This window comes from Silurus meridionalis, chromosome 2 (assembly GCF_014805685.1).
Source record: "Silurus meridionalis isolate SWU-2019-XX chromosome 2, ASM1480568v1, whole genome shotgun sequence".
In the NCBI taxonomy this organism is placed as follows: Eukaryota; Metazoa; Chordata; class Actinopteri; order Siluriformes; family Siluridae; genus Silurus; species Silurus meridionalis.
Window position 1 is genome coordinate 11,291,558 of NC_060885.1, and position 18,909 is coordinate 11,310,466.

Below are 18,909 nucleotides of genomic sequence, written 5' to 3' on the forward strand. Positions count from 1 at the left end.
ATTTCCTAAACAAAAGTTAAGAACTTGCTAGAGTTTACATATGCCCCTGCAGATAAAGGAGACATTTGAACTTAAGCCTAAATAAAGCTTCCATTTGCCAATAAATGCTTCCAAAATAACTCTCCTTGGCACTTGATCACCATGAAACATGTGTTGGCACCCCAGTGTGTCTGCAGTTTACTGCTAAACCTCCACTTATATATCAGGCCTCTAATGAACCGTGCACTAATGAAAAGATAGCAGATGGGGATCTCAGGCTGAGTAACCCGTGATATCTAGCAAGGCTGCTAAAGCATTTAGGGATTATAGGTGTCACATTAGAAAGTGTGCCTCTAATTACTGCACTGGAAAGTTTTCCATCAGTAAATAAAGTCTTTCAGGTTTGTAGCTCCTCCCACTGCAAGGAAATAAAAACAGTCCTGTGCTTTGTGTGTTTGAGTGCTGCCACCTCCTGCCCAGTGTGGTAAAAAGGGTGCATAGAGAATGTTCTGAAGAATATATGTTGATTTTTGGTCTCAGGTTTTCCCAAAAATGTATTTGAATTATTACTAAGTTAAATCAGGTCTTTGATGACAGATATTACTAAATTGTGTAGGACCGTCACCCTTAATGACTAAAGTTGTATGAATATGGAGTTGACCTTTTTTTTTAAGGCAGTGGGAATGAAAATTTTACTCTGAGCGTCTCCCTAGACAGTTCATGTCTGTATTATTATGAAGACTAGATTGAGAACCTCTGCTCTAAGGTGAATGTGTCATATATGGTCTATGGTGTTTACATGCAGACTAACTTCAAAACATACTCATACTCCTACAGTGGGAAGTGGTAGATCAATAGATTTCAAATCCCAACACATATTGTGTATTCTATATATTCACCTTCACTTATCTTGAGTAATTCTTTCATTCTGGTCAGGGTCATTGTGGATTTGAAGACTATCCCGTGAACACTTGGCACAAGGCACACATGCATTAATTAACCTATCAGAATGGGTTTTATTGCCAAGTGTACTTACAAACACAAGATATTTGTCTTGGTGACAAGCGTCAAGGTACAATAATATATGTAAAGTAATGACAATGTAAAAGCGGTATTAGAAATCAAGAAATCATCTTTTCAAGGTGTATATCTGCCTTGAACCCAGGCTATGGATCAATAGCAACCATGACAAGGATAAAAGAAGGCTAAAATATGGCTACAAAGTGAATATAAATATTTTCCCTTACTCTAGTATGTTTATCTTTTCAGAAAAAAGAAGACAAGCCAAAATACACAGTCACAAACCTGATACAGTAGGAATCAGTGAAAAAACAAGTGTTTTTATGTCAACTAAAACGAAACAAATAGAAGACCTATATCCAGTTTCACCTAAAACATTGACTCATTGTAAAAGTAAGCAGCCATTATCACTTTTCTACACTGCTTAGTGAACTTCACTGTGTGTTACTGGGTGGCAAAAGGTAAAAAAAAATATATCTACAGGTAACATTCCAAAATGTCCAACTTGCCTTTCAACATCATTTCCTGGATTTGGTCAGCTGGCTATAGACAGAAAAAGTGACAAAGACAGAAATTCCAGTGATCAGCCAAGAGAAATGGCCTGTTTCCTCATTTACCACTGTGTGTGTGGGTCAGGGGAGTAAGAAAAGCTGATTTGCAGGCAGCTCTGTCACATTGTTTGGTGACCTTTCCATGAAAGGTGGTGTGTTGGGAGGTTCATTTCCGTGGATTGTTGCAGGACTTTGAAACCATTAAAAGGAGGAGGAGAGCAGAGACAAGAAGGGGCGGTGGAGGTGGGGGGGGGTATATTTGGGACCTGATGGGAGGCGGGGGTACCAAAGGAGATTTGTAAGATGGGGGGTGTGTCCAAAAAGCAACAACAGCTTTAAAGCAAGCATTGCTTTCAGTGAGCCATCAGAGCCTGGGAATAAGTGTGTATGTGTTCATGTTTAGTGGAGGAGGCAAGCAGACATGATTGTGTTGAAAAACTTTCTGATATTACAGGGTCTGCTGCTGGCAGCACAGTGTGATGTTTGGCCCAGAGTTCAAGACCTGAAAGATGGAGAGAAAAAAGGATTAAAGCACATACTTTCCCAACGCCAAGGTGATTGGGTTAATGGAGATCCATATGGATATTCTGGAACAGGACATCAAAGTTCTGGAGAACATGAAGAAAATCCTGACGTCTCTGAAACTGCTCCGTATCCACTGGAGCATAGGCATGGTAACCCAAGTCATAGGCATCCATCTGAGGATCTCACTGTGGACACAGAACATGGTTCAGCAAAGACTCAAAGCAGTAACAATCCAATGCGTATGGGGTAAGCATATAATGATATGCTCTTTTGCAGGTATCTACCATTCATTCATTGTTTATTCATATTAATAATTCATTTTTGGAATTACAAACCCTGACATAAGCAGCAATATTTTCCTTGTGCAGGGTAGATTAGGAAAAATAAACACCTGTCTGTGTTTATAGCCATGATGCAGGTCATAAAAAGGCCTGCTGGACTTACTGCTACATTTAGCTCTTTAGTTTGTTTGGAGAACCACCCACCCTGAGTTTCTAATTATAAAAGTAGAGCAATAAAAACAAAAAAGAACAAGGCGAACACAGGCAAAACATGGGTGTCTTCTGAGAATACTTACATCAGTTTGAATCTTTCGGGCTGCCTTCCTGAGGCAAGCAGTTATCTTCTTGATCTCTCTGATAATTGCTGCTAAGTTGACAAGAAAACTAAACAAAAGCAGAGAATTTATTAAACAAAAACCCAAAGTTTCATTTACCCCCCACAATGTCTGGTCTAGAGATTCTCTAATACAGCTGTTTCTTGAGGTACCTGTGCTTCAATGGTTTTGATCTTGTGACATGGGCATCCCAAGAGTGTCAGAAGTGCATGTGTTTCCTCTTAACTAGAGCTAATCAATAGCAATCTATCCTAACTACCACAAGCAACTTTCCTTCAAACTCTGAGCCATGTTTCTGATGGTTGGAGGATTCTGGCAGACCATTACTCTTTTAACCTGAGCAAATTCTTCACATCACAGATTGTTCCTGGAACAAGGCAGGTTTGCTCACAGTGTTCCTCCAAATGATTTAAACGGCTGTAGATATTTATTCAGAAGACAAGCAGTTTAGATGTTCTTTGCCACTGTTAAAATTCAGGAGCTTTCATATATTCTTAATAAAATGCAGGCTTAAGGTGCTCTGTGCTGAGAGAAGATGGCAAATAGAATATTTACATGGTGTATAATGTGTGTCATTTACTATACCAGCACAATATTAACAACTAGCAAGTTCTTTAAGTGTTGAGGCCCCATTGAAGAAGGTGCAGGTAATTGCAAAAGGCTCTGTATTTGAAAAGACAGCATTTTTGGCACTTGTTTTAGATCCACTATGGTCTGGGTTTCAATATATCATTTTTAAACTAAGCATAATCTCAGACTTTAAAGGATTCCCAATAGAACACACTCCATCAGAGTGTACAATAGAACAAAGGTAGCCTTCAGAAAACATGAATGTTTATCATAAAAGTGTTGTTTGAGGAAGGGCCTATAAAAGAGCAGATGTGATCGGGGAGGTCCAGGACATCAGGGACAGATGGAAAAGGAGAGAAAGGAACTTTTTCGAATAATGCTGAGCATTTGCACGCATGAATATCTCTGAATGAACCAGTCAAGATTCGAGACAATGACACAAAGAATGACACAGCATAATTATAGAAAAATACATTGAAGAACTGGAGTGGTGGACTGGGGATGTAGAACTAACTTCTTGTGCAAATACCTTGAGCATTCTTCAGTTCCAGTGGACTCGACAAGTGAATAAAAATATTTCCACCTTCTGAGAAAACGTCAGCATATGTAATCCAAATTGGAATTAAACCTTTTGGTGAATCAGATGGGTGCGCTTTGGCTAAATCAAATACAAACTCTGGTCAAACTTCACTGCACCTCAGACTTCTCTTCCTGCCTTTTATTTGCCCCCCTTTGTGATCTTTATAAATGCGGTCTACCTTTTGTTGTTTCCCTATTACCCCCTGCTGCCATGTTCCCAAATCCCCTTTTTACTCACTTAATTCTTGCACTGGATTTTGTTAAATTACTTTCATTTTAACTTAGGTGCTGGTGTATTGCTTCAACTTTGAAGCTGAGATTGAAAGATTTTTGGATACTGTTTATTTTCCTAACTGAGGTCTGAGCATATCACAGCTGGTTATCTTGGTCTTACAGATCTTGCAGTTAAACCAACATTAGATCATTGTGTGTTGCATTTTGGGATTTTGACAAAATAGAAAAGCCTGATTTTTATCGTTCCAGGATGTAGATATCTATTCAAGCAGAGATCAAAACAAAAGCAAAATTGTAACACAAAGCTTTAACTGTAGCACATTGCACAATGTATCCCCCCCCACGTCACCAATAGGTACAGTATAGAATGAGACAGAAATGGATATCTGTGCATATGTTATGGTGATGGTGATTCTCCTACCAACATAAAATGTCTCTTCCTGCATAGCAGCAAATTTATTTTTAGCAAGTAAACCCGGGTCAAAGGACAAAGAGGATCTAAAAGACAGACATCATCATATTCTTCCTTCCTGTGAGGAAGCAATGCATCTGGAACAGGATAATCGGGCAGAAAAACAATGCTTATGAAGATGTATATCCATGAGGCCATCCGCATGTAGCAGGATGTGACTCACAAGGGCATAGAGCACAACTGTCAGGCTGCTGATGTGAAATAACATAGAACAAAAACAGAAATAAAAGACATGCAAGAAAAGACAGAAGCATCCATATATTATTCTGCTTTTCCCTGATACTGGAACAGATGCAGGTAGTCTGGGGAGTGGATAGGAAAAGTAGTTGTTGGAAGAAGTTTATTTCCATATTATTTTCAAGACCATGCTGCCAAGATAAACTCTCCCACTGTTCCCTGAGGGATCAACTGGTACGTTAACATGACACTCCTGATTTGACCAGAACCACATAACTCCAAATAATCTTTGAAACACCCTGGAAAGGCCAGCAAAATAATGTAACTATCCTTGTTTTTAATATTATTAGGATTTCTAAAAATATTAAAAACAAGGATACTTACATTATTTTGCTGGTCTTTCCATGGTGTTTCACATTGAGGCAAACATTAGGTTGTCTTTCTGATATTACAGGGTCTGCTGCTGGCAGCACAGTGTGATGTTTGGCCCAGAGTTCAAGACCTGAAAGACATACGGTGCCTGTATTTGTTTATATGTTTTTCCACAGCATGTCTAAGACACTCTTATTGAAATTTAGGTGAAAGTTAGAGAAGGTTAGAGAAACTCATTTTTGAAAGAAAAAAAGACACATTAGTTCATGATAAAACGAGCACAAACATTACTACGGATATAAATCAACAAGATGGAAAAGGAAACAATTTTGTTTTCGGATCACTTCAAGAGAAAAAGTCATGAAATTCCAAGACGAATAAATAATATTTTTGCTTGTTTTTTTTAATGTTACACATGTAACATGAATGAGCAACAATGAGTGGAAGTTTAGAAATTAGAATAAATCCTAAGAATAGGTTACACATACACAAAGTGTTAAACATGGCCCATAAACAGTACACAAATAACACAAAGATAAGTCTGTTCCTCTCACGCTCCCACACATACAAAACGAATTAACATTTCAAACAAAAGCCCACAGCAAAAGAGCAGATTTGGCTAAAGATAACAGAATGTATACTGGCTTACTCATGCGCTCCAGGAGGAGTGAACAAGTAAAAATAACAACTCGCTATCTAAATCGCATCTCCTATTACTCCCACTGGAAATATATTAATAAAAGACATGACTACAGACAACACTTAGAATCTCACATACAATGATATGGTGCAGAGCCGCTCCTCGGCTCAAACGTTTGCATCCTCCATCTCATCTAAAAGAAATGAAGTAAAGCCAGATGTTATGATGAATACTGCTGTTTCAAACACAATACTGTGTGTCAGCTCAAGATAAAGCTTCAATGACCCTAATGGCGAAGGAACCCCTGGTCAGTTTTGGGCTATTAGGCAAGAAGCAAGAATATGCACAACTTGTTCTTTTTTTTTTTTTTTTAAATGAGCATGGGTTATTTAATAAGCCAGGCATTAAGGATTCCTAAAAATCTATGAGCAACATTAATCATACAGTAGCTGCTACATCATATTTGCACTTGAGACAACTATGTAGAGTCACTTGTGTGTGCTGGCCTGGAAAAAATCCTTTACAGGGTAAAATTGTCTACTAAATGTAGTTCCCAGTATTTAAATATACTGTAAAGTAAAGTTTAATTATCACAAAAAAGATTTTGATCGCTGGTGTCTGACTACAGATGTAAATGATCAACCTTTATATCCATTTTACTACAGCATTAAACTAACCAACAACTAAATCAAAGCCTGGCATTCACTGTGTGAGCATCACACTGAAATCGCAAGATTTTGGCAGACTGACTGTCTCTTTCCAAAAAATGTTCTCTGTTGGGAAAATCTAGGCAAGATTAAACAAAATTTAATTAATAATTGAATTTTCTAAGACGGTAAATAATGGTATAATCAGGAAAAACATATCGGTCAACCTTTTTCGTATGTTTTCTAGAATTAATTTTCCCCAGGCCATCATATATTTGGATCAAGAATATAAAACTCTTATGTAATCAAAAGTTCATCCAAAACACACATTCACCAGATTTCTTCTTCCAATAAGCTGAGAAATGTAACATTCCCCAAGAGCAGAAACTCAATTCTCAAAGTTGTTCAATTTCCAATATTTCTCCAGGTAATATCTTCTCTACAGAAAATTCAGAGCGCCATGCTTGCATGGTCATTACACCCTAAAGTCCTCTTATGACCCCTTTACTCAATTCACCACACTAGCTTAGTTTTTCTTTGCAGTCATTAGCTTATGCCAAACATCAAAGATCTCTATACCATACATACTTGATTTATCATGGCTTTCTTACTTAATCTTACTAAATGTTTTCTTGCAGAAACTGGTGTGCGTATGTGCATAAGCGTGAAGTCACCATGGCAGTGTCCTGTGGTACTGAGAAATACATTATCAAGTCCCAGAGTCCCTGCCCTATTGGAGCACCAGACTGCCATTTAATCATGTAAGTGAGATCCAAACCTTTTTATAGAGTTTATCTCAAATACTGGCAATAAAAATTACAGTAATATTGATTACATTTTCTACTTGTTATACAGGTATAAGCTGGACACACGTCCAGTGTACAGAGCGAAGCAGAAGCTAATCACAGCACTCTTGTGGAGATGTTGTCCTGGTCATGGTGGACAACATTGCGAGGAAATTGGTACTAAAATATCATTTGAAAAACATAGACTTTAATTGGATTGTAATTCTGGATTGAAATACAGTTTATTGTCCAATTAAACTTTTCATCTCTATTTTGCTTTACACTGATAAAATTTGGACATTCTGGATGCATTTTGTGTGTGTGTGTGTGTGTGTGTGTGTGTGTGTGTGTGTGTGTGTGTGTGTGTGTGTGTGTGTGTATATATATATATATATATATATATATATATATATATATATATATATATATATATATATATATATATATATATATATAAAAACACGATAAGCCAATTCACCATTTGCCTTTTTTTTTTAATCCTCCAGCCGAAAACAGCCATGTCATTGATTCCAACGGTTCCGACACTGACATCAGGCTTCATCCAGGAGGTCCAGAGCTCAAAGATACAGGTATTTGTCCATGCTTATCTGTTTGAAGCACACTGAAACACATCCCTGCTCACTCCATTAGCTGCACCAGTGCCAGTTGTAGCATAACAAACTGAGGAAACAATGAAACATGACTCAAATCGGTAGCCGACTGTGGGAAGGTCATCACCCTCATGGGAGAAGGGAAAGGGTGTGTGAACATCCAGTTCTTCCAGGATTTATAACAAGGCTACGTCACATGGCGAGTGTGTGACTGGATTGCTCCATTGGAGAACCCAAAAAGAAATGTGATTGGAATAAACCACACGCTAAGCAAAACATGCAACAAAAAAAAACCCCAAGTGAAATAATAGTCTGTTTAAGTGCACTTATAATATCTAAAATAGACATAAGCCATGCAAAAAAAGGCTACTGTCTTCACAGAACACACTTTGTTTAGAAAAGACAACCCAAAAGTGTAACAGAATTGAGCCAATCAAGACTAAGGTCATTTTTCAGACATGGCTATTTTTGTTAAATGTTAATGATTTGGCAAGGATGTCAAATTCTTAAGTTTAATTTTGGAGCATATGATTTCCATGCAAAGTGGGGAAAAGGGTATCTCTGCGTAACAATGATGTGATGAAAATAAGTGCAACTTTTCAGATTTTTTATTAAGATACCGCACTTTTATATTCTCCTCAGAATCTAAGAAGCTAATAAACGACCACAACCAGGAGCAGAATGACAGTCAAGACTCCTTCCACTCGATGTATGTGTCCCAAAATTCTGAAGAGAAGCAAAAGGAAAAACACCCCAGCGCCAGCGATGGTTTTACCCAAGCCCTCAAACTGACCATGAGCCTCACCGTGAGAGAGGTGGTAAGTGCTGGATCAAAAATTCTGATATGCAAGGAATGATTATTTCATGGTTCACAAATTAAAATGTTCCCAATTATCTCTGAATGTCTAAAATGTATGGAGGGCAATATCCTAAGATAGGCAAAAAAAAAAAAATCAGGAAATATAAAATACTGGTTTGTGTGTCTTTTTTAGCATATCGATATTCTCGGCATATGGTACACTATTTTAGTTCCATGACTGGACGAGTTATATGGCTACAAGTATGTGGACACCTAACCATCACACTGTAATTGTCATCAATTATTTTTTATTTGTAGGGAATTTGTGCTCATCAAGGCAGAAGAATTTAAGCAGGGTCAAACTCTAATATCGTTAGATATTGGCATTTCTATTTCATCTTAAATGTGGTGAGTGGGGTTTAAGTCAGGGCTCTGTGCAGGCACTCAAGTTCTCTTTTTGTTTATTTAACACTAGTAAGTCAATGCACAGAAGCCATTATAGGCAAAAGTAAATACATGCATGCATTTTCAGGAATGGTTCTGGTCAAATTAACTCAAAATCAGTTTGGTGGAATTTTGGTCAACTGTTACTACATTTATTGTATTATATTTGCAGTTTTTTTTTTCTATTTTCAGACATTCAGGGTCAAGTGTTTGTGGTTTCCACCAAACACAGTGCTGTGCATTAAGTCTATTTTGGTCTCGTGTTTAAAGGATATTGCTCTGACAATTTGGGGGTCTTTTCGGACCCCATAAACTAGTGTAGAATGTAAAAAAATAAGGTCTTTCTTCTTCTTCTTCCCTTTATTTAAAGCTTTTTATTCAGATGATCAAATCAAAGAACATTGTTTTTAAATGTTTTGTAAATTGTTTAGAAATGACCTTATGACCCTTTCCATTTAATTAGAAAAATCACAGTTGAAGTCTTTTCTTAGTTCATATCATGACAAAATTGTTAACACCATGCAAAGAATCTTTTTCTCATTGCCGAATATAAATACACACTGAGCTGTCAGTTTTGTCATTTAGGTCTATTTGTTACACAATCAAAGCACTGAACCAAAACAAACCTATGCAGACATGAGTCCAGTAAGTGAAACTCTATTAAATCTGCCGCTGCATGGATCCATTCCAGAATCTGAAATACTTCTTAATGTTCAGACAGAAAATTCAAGGGCCTTTTAGGGCGCTAGATTAATTATTTTAGCAAGCTGGTACTTTCCTAATTCGCAATGCTTTAAACACAGACCTAAAACAATTCATTTTATAATACAACCGATTTTATAGTGAATGTAAAGGCAGGAAATTACAATTGGCATTTTAAAAGTAGGAAAATTCACTTTTGGCCAGCACAATTTCCAATTTGGATCATGTTCTGATCACCAACAATGTGTCTGGAGGAGCACAAAAAGTATTGCCTTTCAAGAGAAGATTATTGTGAACAAAAATCTGTCTTTTTAGTGACTGATATTAATGACGCATGCAGAATCTACCCTTAAACTAACAAATGATTGCAGCTCATCTCTTATCAGTAAAAGCTGCAAACATACATCAGTAAAGGCTCATTAGTGCAAATCTTGTAGTGCTGTGCACACACAATCAGAGCTTGTCAGGTCTACAGTCTGTCTTCTGTATATCCTTACAGACACAGCACAGTAAGTAGAATCTGTGCAGTGACTCCTCCTGCTCACTGTCTCTCTCTCACTGCAGCTTCCTGCCCAGGATATCCTCTCTTTCTCTGGACATAAAAAACCCCCTAAATATATTGTACATAGAGAATGGTGTAACGGGATGTAATTGATATGCAGGCTGCAATATAGGATGAAAACATGTTTCATTATCAAATACATGAGAAGCTATGAGAGAATTTCCAAAGCGGCTGGAAGCAGTGATGTAATGGAATAGAAAAAAAAAAAAAATCAACATCCTATACTTATTGTAGTTTGCCACAGTATTTGATTGCATCAAATATCTCAGACTGGATTAAGTGATCCATTAAAGGCCCTTACAAGAAAAACATAACTGGGTAGAGTTAATTATATGCCAAATTTTGTTAAAATGTTCTAATTACAGGGAGGATTTATTTCCACTAAAAGAAAGATGTTTCACTAACAGCTATTTACAAACAGGCACATAAAGGCACAAGTTCCATTTTATGGTACATATCCAAATTTAAAGAGTGAGTGAGTGAGTGAGTGAGTGTGTGTGTGTTCAAACGAAAAAAAAGATAAGTACATTAAACTCATAAAAGTTGTCTTTAGAACAGATGTCTTTAGAAATCTTGAAGTATTTACATGCAATAAATAAATCCACATTACCTATCATCGAAAATCCACCTTGCCTTTTACAAACTGTATACTATTACTGAATAAATAAATAATATACTCAAAACATTATTGCCAAACATCAGTTTTATCAAGTTATCATATTATTCATCTTAACTACTGGTGATTATTCAAATCAACACTTGCAGAGAGGAGACTACTCAAAGCGATAGGAAATGATTATTCTGTGATGTGGAACAGGGGTTTTCCTCTTCTACCAAGTTGTAATTCACGTCAATTAGAAAATGACCACTGGGTAACAAACACCCTGATGTCAGATATATGACACTTTAATGTCGGTAAGGAAACACCACTGACTGGGAGAATGAGTTTGTCCAGACGTGAGAATGACAGGACTTGTAAATTAGCACGCCCCACTCCCAGAAGGCCAGGCCACTATTTTTTTGCATGACTGGATAGAAAAACACTCATGGCTATAAAACTCAGCTTCTCATTTCACCTCACAGGTCTAAGGTTGAGGGAAAGACCTCTGGAGGACATACCAAGTTATAAATTTCGCCTGCAAGAATTACCATGAAAATATCATCGCTAGGTTTGGCGGTGCAGTAAGGCTGAGGGTTTATTTGCTGCCAATTAAATACCTCATAGAAAAACAAAGCATTTGAACCTAAGGTCATTTTCTTTTTGCATTTAACAGTTTCATTCTGTGCTACATAATGTATTTTCATGACGGGTAAAAGCCAGTAACTGTTTTTTCTAAAGTACTTTACTGAGGTTGCTGAGTAAATTCTTAGACAATGTTTCTTATTGCAGCCAGCTATGGTGTGAATAACGGACATCAAAGCCCTCCACCAGAGACGCATTACACAAATCCCGGGCTTGTACCCATCCACTATTTAAAGGATGTCATGATGTCACATCTACAACCCATATTTGACAGCTTCAATCTGACACTAGCACGACTGTCTGAGGAGGTGCAAGACTTACAGAAAGACATGACAAAGATGCTAGTTCACCAAATGGTTCAAGGAGAGTCCAAATCGACTGGAGATGAAATCAGTGAGGAATTGATGCAGCATGAGGCAACAGCGGATACCTTCAAGCAGTTGAAGGAACTCGATTTGCAACTAAGCCTTCAGTATAATCAGATGGAAGAGAAGATATATGCACAGCAGGTCATGATGGACTACAACTTGACCCATCTGAAGGCTGACATGGATGTCCAAATTAAACACAACCAGAAGATGCTACAGGTCAGAAAATAGTTTCTTTAAATAAGTAAAAAGTTAAAATGTCTTTTTTCCTACATGTGAAATATACACTAGCAGTATACACTTACTGTGCACTCCATTAGGATTACATTCAAGAGCTTCAGTTTACATCAAACATTAGAATGGAGAAAGTGTGACCTCTGTGTTTTTGTGGTACGGACGTTAGAGCTAGATTTGAGTATTTCATAAACTGCTGAGCTCCAGGGAATCACACAATAGTCTCTTGAGAGTACAGAGAATGGTGGAAACAACTGGATAAAGATCAGATCACTTTTTCTCCCAGGCGTTAACTATTCAATTTCTTTGAGACTGTTCCCATGATAGATTAATGGGAACAGCTTGTTCTTGACTGAGAGCAGTGAAAACAAATGTTGTCTTTTGCTGTTGTAGCCCATGCAACCCAAGTGTCTTGTGCATGATGAGATGCTTTTCTGCTCATCATGGTTACAAGGAGTGCTTATATGGCCATTTTTCTTTAACCCTTATTGTTTGACGTAAACATTTACTGAAGCTCTTGGACTGCAATCAATCAATCTATATATCTATATCTATATATATATATATACAGTACAGACCAAAAGTTTGGACACACCTTCTCATTCAAAGAGTTTTCTTTTTTTTCATGACTATGAAAATTGTAGATTCACACTGAAGGCATCAAAACTATGAATTAACACATGTGGAATTATATATGGAATTATATACATAACAAAAAAGTGTGAAACAACTGAAAAATGTCATATTGTAGGTTCTTCAAAGTAGACACCTTTTGCTTTGATTACTGCTTTGCACACTCTTGGCATTCTCTTGATGAGCTTCAAGAGGTAGTCACCTGAAATGGTCTTCCAATAGTCTTGAAGGAGTTCCCCGAGAGATGCTTGGCACTTGTTGGCCCTTTTGCCTTCACTCTGCGGTCCAGCTCACCCCTAAACCATTTCGATTGGGTTCAGGTCCGGTGACTGTGGAGGCCAGGTCATCTTGCGCAGCACCCCATCACTCTCCTTCTTGGTCAAATAGCCCTTGATGCCTTCAGTGTGACTCTACAATTTTCATAGTCATGAAAATAAAGAAAACTCTTTGAATGAGAAGGTTTGTGTCCAAACATTTGGTCTGTACTGTATATAGTCTGTGTATATATTTTAAAAGCATTTAAGATTTTAGAAGACAAATGTTCTATGATATGTTGCTTGTATCTAAAAAAACATTATACTTATACATTATACATAACACTAACAATTGTTTGTTGCACATAGATGAGTATCCATTCCCTAAATTGCTCACTATCAGAGGTAAGACAACAACAGGAGCATATGAAGGAGGAGATCCAGAGGGATTTGCTCCGTGCAAGTAATATGCAACCCCCTGACAGAGAGCCTCAGGAGAACACTGCAGTCTGGGAAGCCATTACCCGATTGAACAATAAGGTTATCAGTAACGATGCAGACCTTACTGCCCTAAACAAACACCAAGATCAAATGAAAACAACAATAGAAAACTTTCAAAACCTCGGGAAGACCTTAGAAGAGCGTATAACCCAGAATGACCGCAAGTTTGAGGACAAGTACATTGAGGCTTTCCTAGAAGTGGATGCAGCAAAAGTGTCAAATGAAAAATATGCTGATGACGTGTCCAAAAATGTCTCCATTCTCCAAAGCACAGTCCAGGAAATGGAGGTAGACATGGACTACCTGTTCACGCTGTTCTATAAGAACATGAGCTCCGGTAGCAAAGACTGTGACTGTACCGGCCTCAGAACATCAGTGGCTCAGTTGAAACAGGCTGTAGCTAATATTACAATGATTGCAACTGAAAACAGGCAGGATTTAGACAGTGCAACAGAAGAGAGGTTAACTGCTCAGATAAATGGTGGCTGGAGCCCAACAGTGGAGGAGATTAATTTAAGGTTACACACTGTTGAGAACTCGCTGGCAACTGAGCAAGATAAGCGTAGGACAATGCACCAAAACCTAACCACACTGCAGTCCTCTCTCTTGGGCTGTGTAATGAATATTGAAGCTCTAAGGAAAGAGGACGATAAACAAACTCATGACATAAAACACCTGTTCAATGCTTTTAGCTCCCTGTTGAAAGATGCCATACGGCACAGTGATATACTGGAAATCCTTCTTGGTGTGGAGGTTTTGGAGTTTTCTGACTGGTCCCCACAAGACCAGAAAGCCTACTCTATTTCTGTGCTGAAGATGCTGATCAGCGACCTGCAGGAACAGATTAATGGACACAGTCGAAGCCTGGCTTCCATGCTTAACTCTGAGGATGCCACAGTGTATGAGCCCTCAGAGCTGGCAGACTGGCTTGATAAGGATCTCAAATGGAGACAGGAGGAACAGAAATTTGCCCATTTCTCAGAGGAACCTATTGGTTACAAAAACAAGGACTTCTCTGCTTTGGAAAAGACAGTGAACCAAATCAAAGCACATGTCATCAAGCTCGGAGAACAGCAATGTCTGTCCTGCTGCAATTGTACTCAAGGAGCTGCTTCCAAAGATTTAGAGGGAAACCTGCGAGAAGAGTTGACGAGCGTGCGCAAGAGCCTTGAGGATCATCTCAGGATCTTTAGACACGTTTTCAGTAACACTGAAGGTCTATCAGAGTCAGAAGCAACAGTAGATTTGGACAAATTGTTTGCATTAATGAGGAAAAAAGAAGTCAAAAGTCAAAGAAATAGGCAAAAGAAAAGCGAAGATACAAGAGGTATGCAGCGCAGCAAGCGGGATACATCACTCGAAACAGCAGGTATGAAGGAAACTACATTTGTAGTGTCTTTTAAAAGAAAAAAATCAACAATGAAGCAGTGTAATAGCAGGAATAATAAAAGGGTCAAATATAACAGGTTAAAAGTAATAAAAGGCTGCACAATTTCGAAGCATAAAGCCTGACTATTTATTTAAATTGCACAGGTTTTTTACATCATTCAAGGCCCAAGGACTAAAATATTCCCTGTAACATCATGCTTTAGTGGTTAGAGTGTTACTGTTGTGTGTGTTCTAGGACTTGAGAGAAAACATCTGTCTTGAAGGCAGTTTCAAGTAGTGGGGTTAAACATCCAAGTACTGAGCAGGAATGTACACTTAAAGACATTAAGGATTCTATTCCCACTACAGCTACTAGCAACATTCTATTTTCCATGTTAATCATGAACAAGCCAATTAAGCAGCTCAAGCTGAATCGAAAAATCTTATCCGTGAGAATTTGTAAGAGTGTAGCAGTGATGCATGTTTTTCAGAAAAATGACTCATTCAGCATCACTGAAAATGTTAAGGCCTGTTTTGTTTAATCACTGCCAGAGATCTCATATATATATATATATATATATATATATATATATATATATATATATATATATATATATATATATATATATATATATCAACCCAAAGTTTTAAACATGTAAAACTTATTTATAGCTGTTTTAAATTTAAATTCCTGACGTGTGGTTTGAGGCACATTGTTAGTGTTTATCACTTATCCTGTAGCAGTATGTCCCTCTAGTGAACAGTCACTTCAACTGCAATGTAGAGCTCTCTTTAGTTTTTATATGTTGATAGAAAATCATTACTAATACAAATCATTATAATTAATACAATAATAATTTGTTACCAAAGTTAAGCAGATACACTGCAAAAAAAAAAGTTTAATCTGAATGTTCCTCTGTGACACAGAAGCCGGCTGCATTTTGAATAGAACTTTGGTTTGTTATCATAGTGAATGTTCATAAATGGTTATGGAGGCTCATGAGAACTGAAACTGGGGGCTAGGTGTTTTTGATGTGTAGATGACATTTACTCTGAGTCATGTGAGACAATTTGACTTTGTGTTTAGGGGTCATGGTGGTTTGGTGTACTTTTGTTATGATGCACAATGGTGACAAAAATTCATTTCTTTAACAAGAAACGCATAAGGCTTTATTAAAAATGTCACCACATTAACAAAATGAGACGCACAATTGAAGGTTAGGGGAACACTCAACCAGTCTGTTGATTTCGGGGGCATAATAAACTCAGGCAGAATATACAATAATGAATAACTGTCAGGAAAATGCCATGAAAAGTAAATTCATGTTCTATTTCTATTATGTGAATGACACTGAGTGAAGTCACCTAACAACCAAAAAGAGTTCAGTGGTGTCTAAAAAAATAACAAAAAGCAGCTTTAATCAGAGCTTATGAAGAGTTTATATAGGTGGCAGGTTAATCATTTTTGTGTAAACATTTTAACAATAGACAGTGGTACAAAGAAGAATCGCAGTGATTGAACTAAATGTAACACTATTAATGATAATAAATCTTTATTTTATATTGCGCCTTTAAAAGTAGCATCTCAATGCGCTTTCCAAACATAGAAGAAAATACAAATAAAGATAAATAAAATAAAACAAATAAAAAATTATGAGAAAAATAAAACAAGAAAATAAACATCACCGAATATATCACAAAAATAAAAGCTATCCGGAAAAAGTGAGTTTTGTTCTGCTTGGCAGAAAAAAATAAACACTAGCCTATATGCCGTAATGCTGCATTTTACCCGTCAATTTTAGAGAGAGAGCGCACAACTTCTACATTAATCATTGGGGAGCAAATACAACCAGCACCTAACTACAAAATATCTTGGTATAATGATGAACTATAAACCTAGGTGGGATGCATGGACTGATTATGTTAGCAAGAAGCTTCAACAGAGAAGGTATTTATATTAATAATAAAAAAAAACAATAATCATTTTCTTTCAATGTTCATTGGAGAATGATTTTTAATGTTTTACAAGGCTTTTATTGAAAACATCATGACACTGTGTAGTTTGCTGGTATGGAAATGCTTCCGAGGCTCAGAGGAGGTCTCTGTGGAAGGTGGTAACAATAGCAAGTAAACTGTTACGGATAAAGTCACAAAGCATAGAGTGTATATATACTGTATAAAGAAAAGGTGTTGAGTAAAGCTAACATTATTGTGAATGATCAGCAGGATTAAGAGAATACCTCTTATCATTTATGTTCCTTGATGTTCGAAAAACAGGTCAAAATGATCTTTTATACCCCAAGCAATTCCATTTCTTTAATTCCACTCCCTCTAGTGGTCATTTTGAATTAAATTTAGATAAGTATGCTGCAAACATTCTTTCCATAGGGGATAAAATAACCTAAATTAAACCTGAACATTTTGATAAAACCATTTAAATCAGATTGTGTTCCATTTCTTGTTTCAGCACACAGTCAACTTCTTGAGAACCCGCTAATGTTTGTGGCCTACAGCAGAGAGGGTGCTAACACACCTGGTATAGTAGTGTTTGAAACTATGTCCCTAAACCACGGCCAGATGTATTCACCTGAAACGGGCGTGTTCCGAGCACCTTCTACAGGGGTGTACCTGTTTGTGTTGACGCTGGACTTTGGACCCGGGCCATCTTTAGCCCAGCTGAAGAGGGGAAAGGAAGTGGCAGCATCACTGCATCAGGGCATGAGGAAGTCTTCAGGACCTGCTACTCGCATCTGCTTCCTAGAGCTGAAACAGGGTGAAGAGGTCCAGCTAGATCTAGTGCAGGGAACACTGGAGCATGGGAGACCACAGGAAAACACTTTTGCTGGACTGCTGCTGCTACAGACCACATGAGCACACACTCAGATCTGAAGAGTAGAAAACACACACACACTGGGATGAACTAATGCGCAAGATTTCATTTCCTGATTATTTTCATATTGTATTGAAAATAAATCAATGCACTTTTTAAAAAAGATTTCTCCTGATCACTGATTAGTCACAAAAAGCATCTTGCATGTGTGTGGTTGTCTAATAAGCTTTTATACTGACTATGAGTATCCCAGGTTTAGACTGTGTGTTTGTAGATATTATACATATGACATGTTGCCTGTTCTTTAATGAAAAAAAACAAATATCTGTACATTTCTGCTGCAACTTTAAACATAACTGCCAAAGTTTAATCATGTCATTAATGCATGCTGTTCACTCACTTGCCTCACATACATTAGAAATAAGCCACAAGCACTGATTCATATAGTAAATATTTACTTAAAATGAATACATTGGACAGGAATTATATGTATGGTATTTGTATTTTCTTGGCAAACTCATAAGGAACCCATTAAACCAGAAGTTATATGAAAAAGGTGTGCAACAATTACATACCAACTGTCACCAACACAAGGCAGGGAGAGGCAGAGCAGTACATTTATACATCTACATCATGTTAGAGATGCTAATTTATTTGATAAAATGTCATTTGATATGTTTAAATAGGAAAAACAGATGTGAAAAGAAATGTCATAAATCCCAAGAAATTAGAACGAATAACAGACTGGTCGTTACAACTGCCCTGTTTTTTTCCCCAAAAAATATTCTTTTTCGGCCAAAGAGTGCATTCGGTGCTTATGCAGCAATACGTTATTGTAACTGTACATGGAAATGATTTGCTTTAACTTACTCCTTTAATCTTTTACCTATTTATTTTTTTTAAACAATTTATTTTTCTTTTTTGAAGAACATTTTAATGACCTTAAAAAAATTATTTTTCTGAAATTCTACCTTTGTACAACAAAAATGTTGGCAAACCTAAGATATTATTCTGGCACTAAAATGAAAATTGTTGGCATACGCTGTACAACTGTATGTAGAGACCTATGTTATGGTTTAACGCTCATTTCAGTGGCACAGAAAGCAATAAAAAGGTAAATGAAGGCTGGTGTATTTCTGTTTGCATGATGTGTACTGTAAACTATTCTTAAGGGACGTTCGTACGGGGACTTA

The 18,909-nt window shown here is 37.2% G+C and overlaps 1 protein-coding gene across 1 annotated transcript; it reads left to right on the plus strand.

Moving 5' to 3' along the window:
* The first annotated feature begins 1,858 nt into the window (after positions 1 to 1,858).
* mmrn2a (multimerin 2a) lies at positions 1,859 to 18,839 on the plus strand. The gene is made up of 9 exons (XM_046867539.1): positions 1,859 to 2,321; positions 7,021 to 7,143; positions 7,238 to 7,344; positions 7,674 to 7,757; positions 8,421 to 8,596; positions 10,223 to 10,232; positions 11,676 to 12,115; positions 13,387 to 14,887; positions 17,354 to 18,839. Exons 1-9 carry the CDS (start codon positions 1,972 to 1,974, stop codon positions 17,755 to 17,757), a joined length of 3,195 nt encoding a protein of 1,064 aa, XP_046723495.1. The 5' UTR covers positions 1,859 to 1,971; the 3' UTR covers positions 17,758 to 18,839.
* Positions 18,840 to 18,909: the final 70 nt, after the last annotated feature.

Coding starts and splice junctions, on each gene's coding strand:
- mmrn2a (XM_046867539.1), top strand. CDS start 1,972: ATGATTGTGTTGAAAAACTTTCTGATATTACAGGGTCTGCTGCTGGCA. Junction 7,345..7,673: donor ACAACATTGCGAGGAAATTG/GTACTAAAATAT, acceptor TTAATCCTCCAG/CCGAAAACAGCCATGTCATT. Junction 12,116..13,386: donor ACAACCAGAAGATGCTACAG/GTCAGAAAATAG, acceptor TGTTGCACATAG/ATGAGTATCCATTCCCTAAA.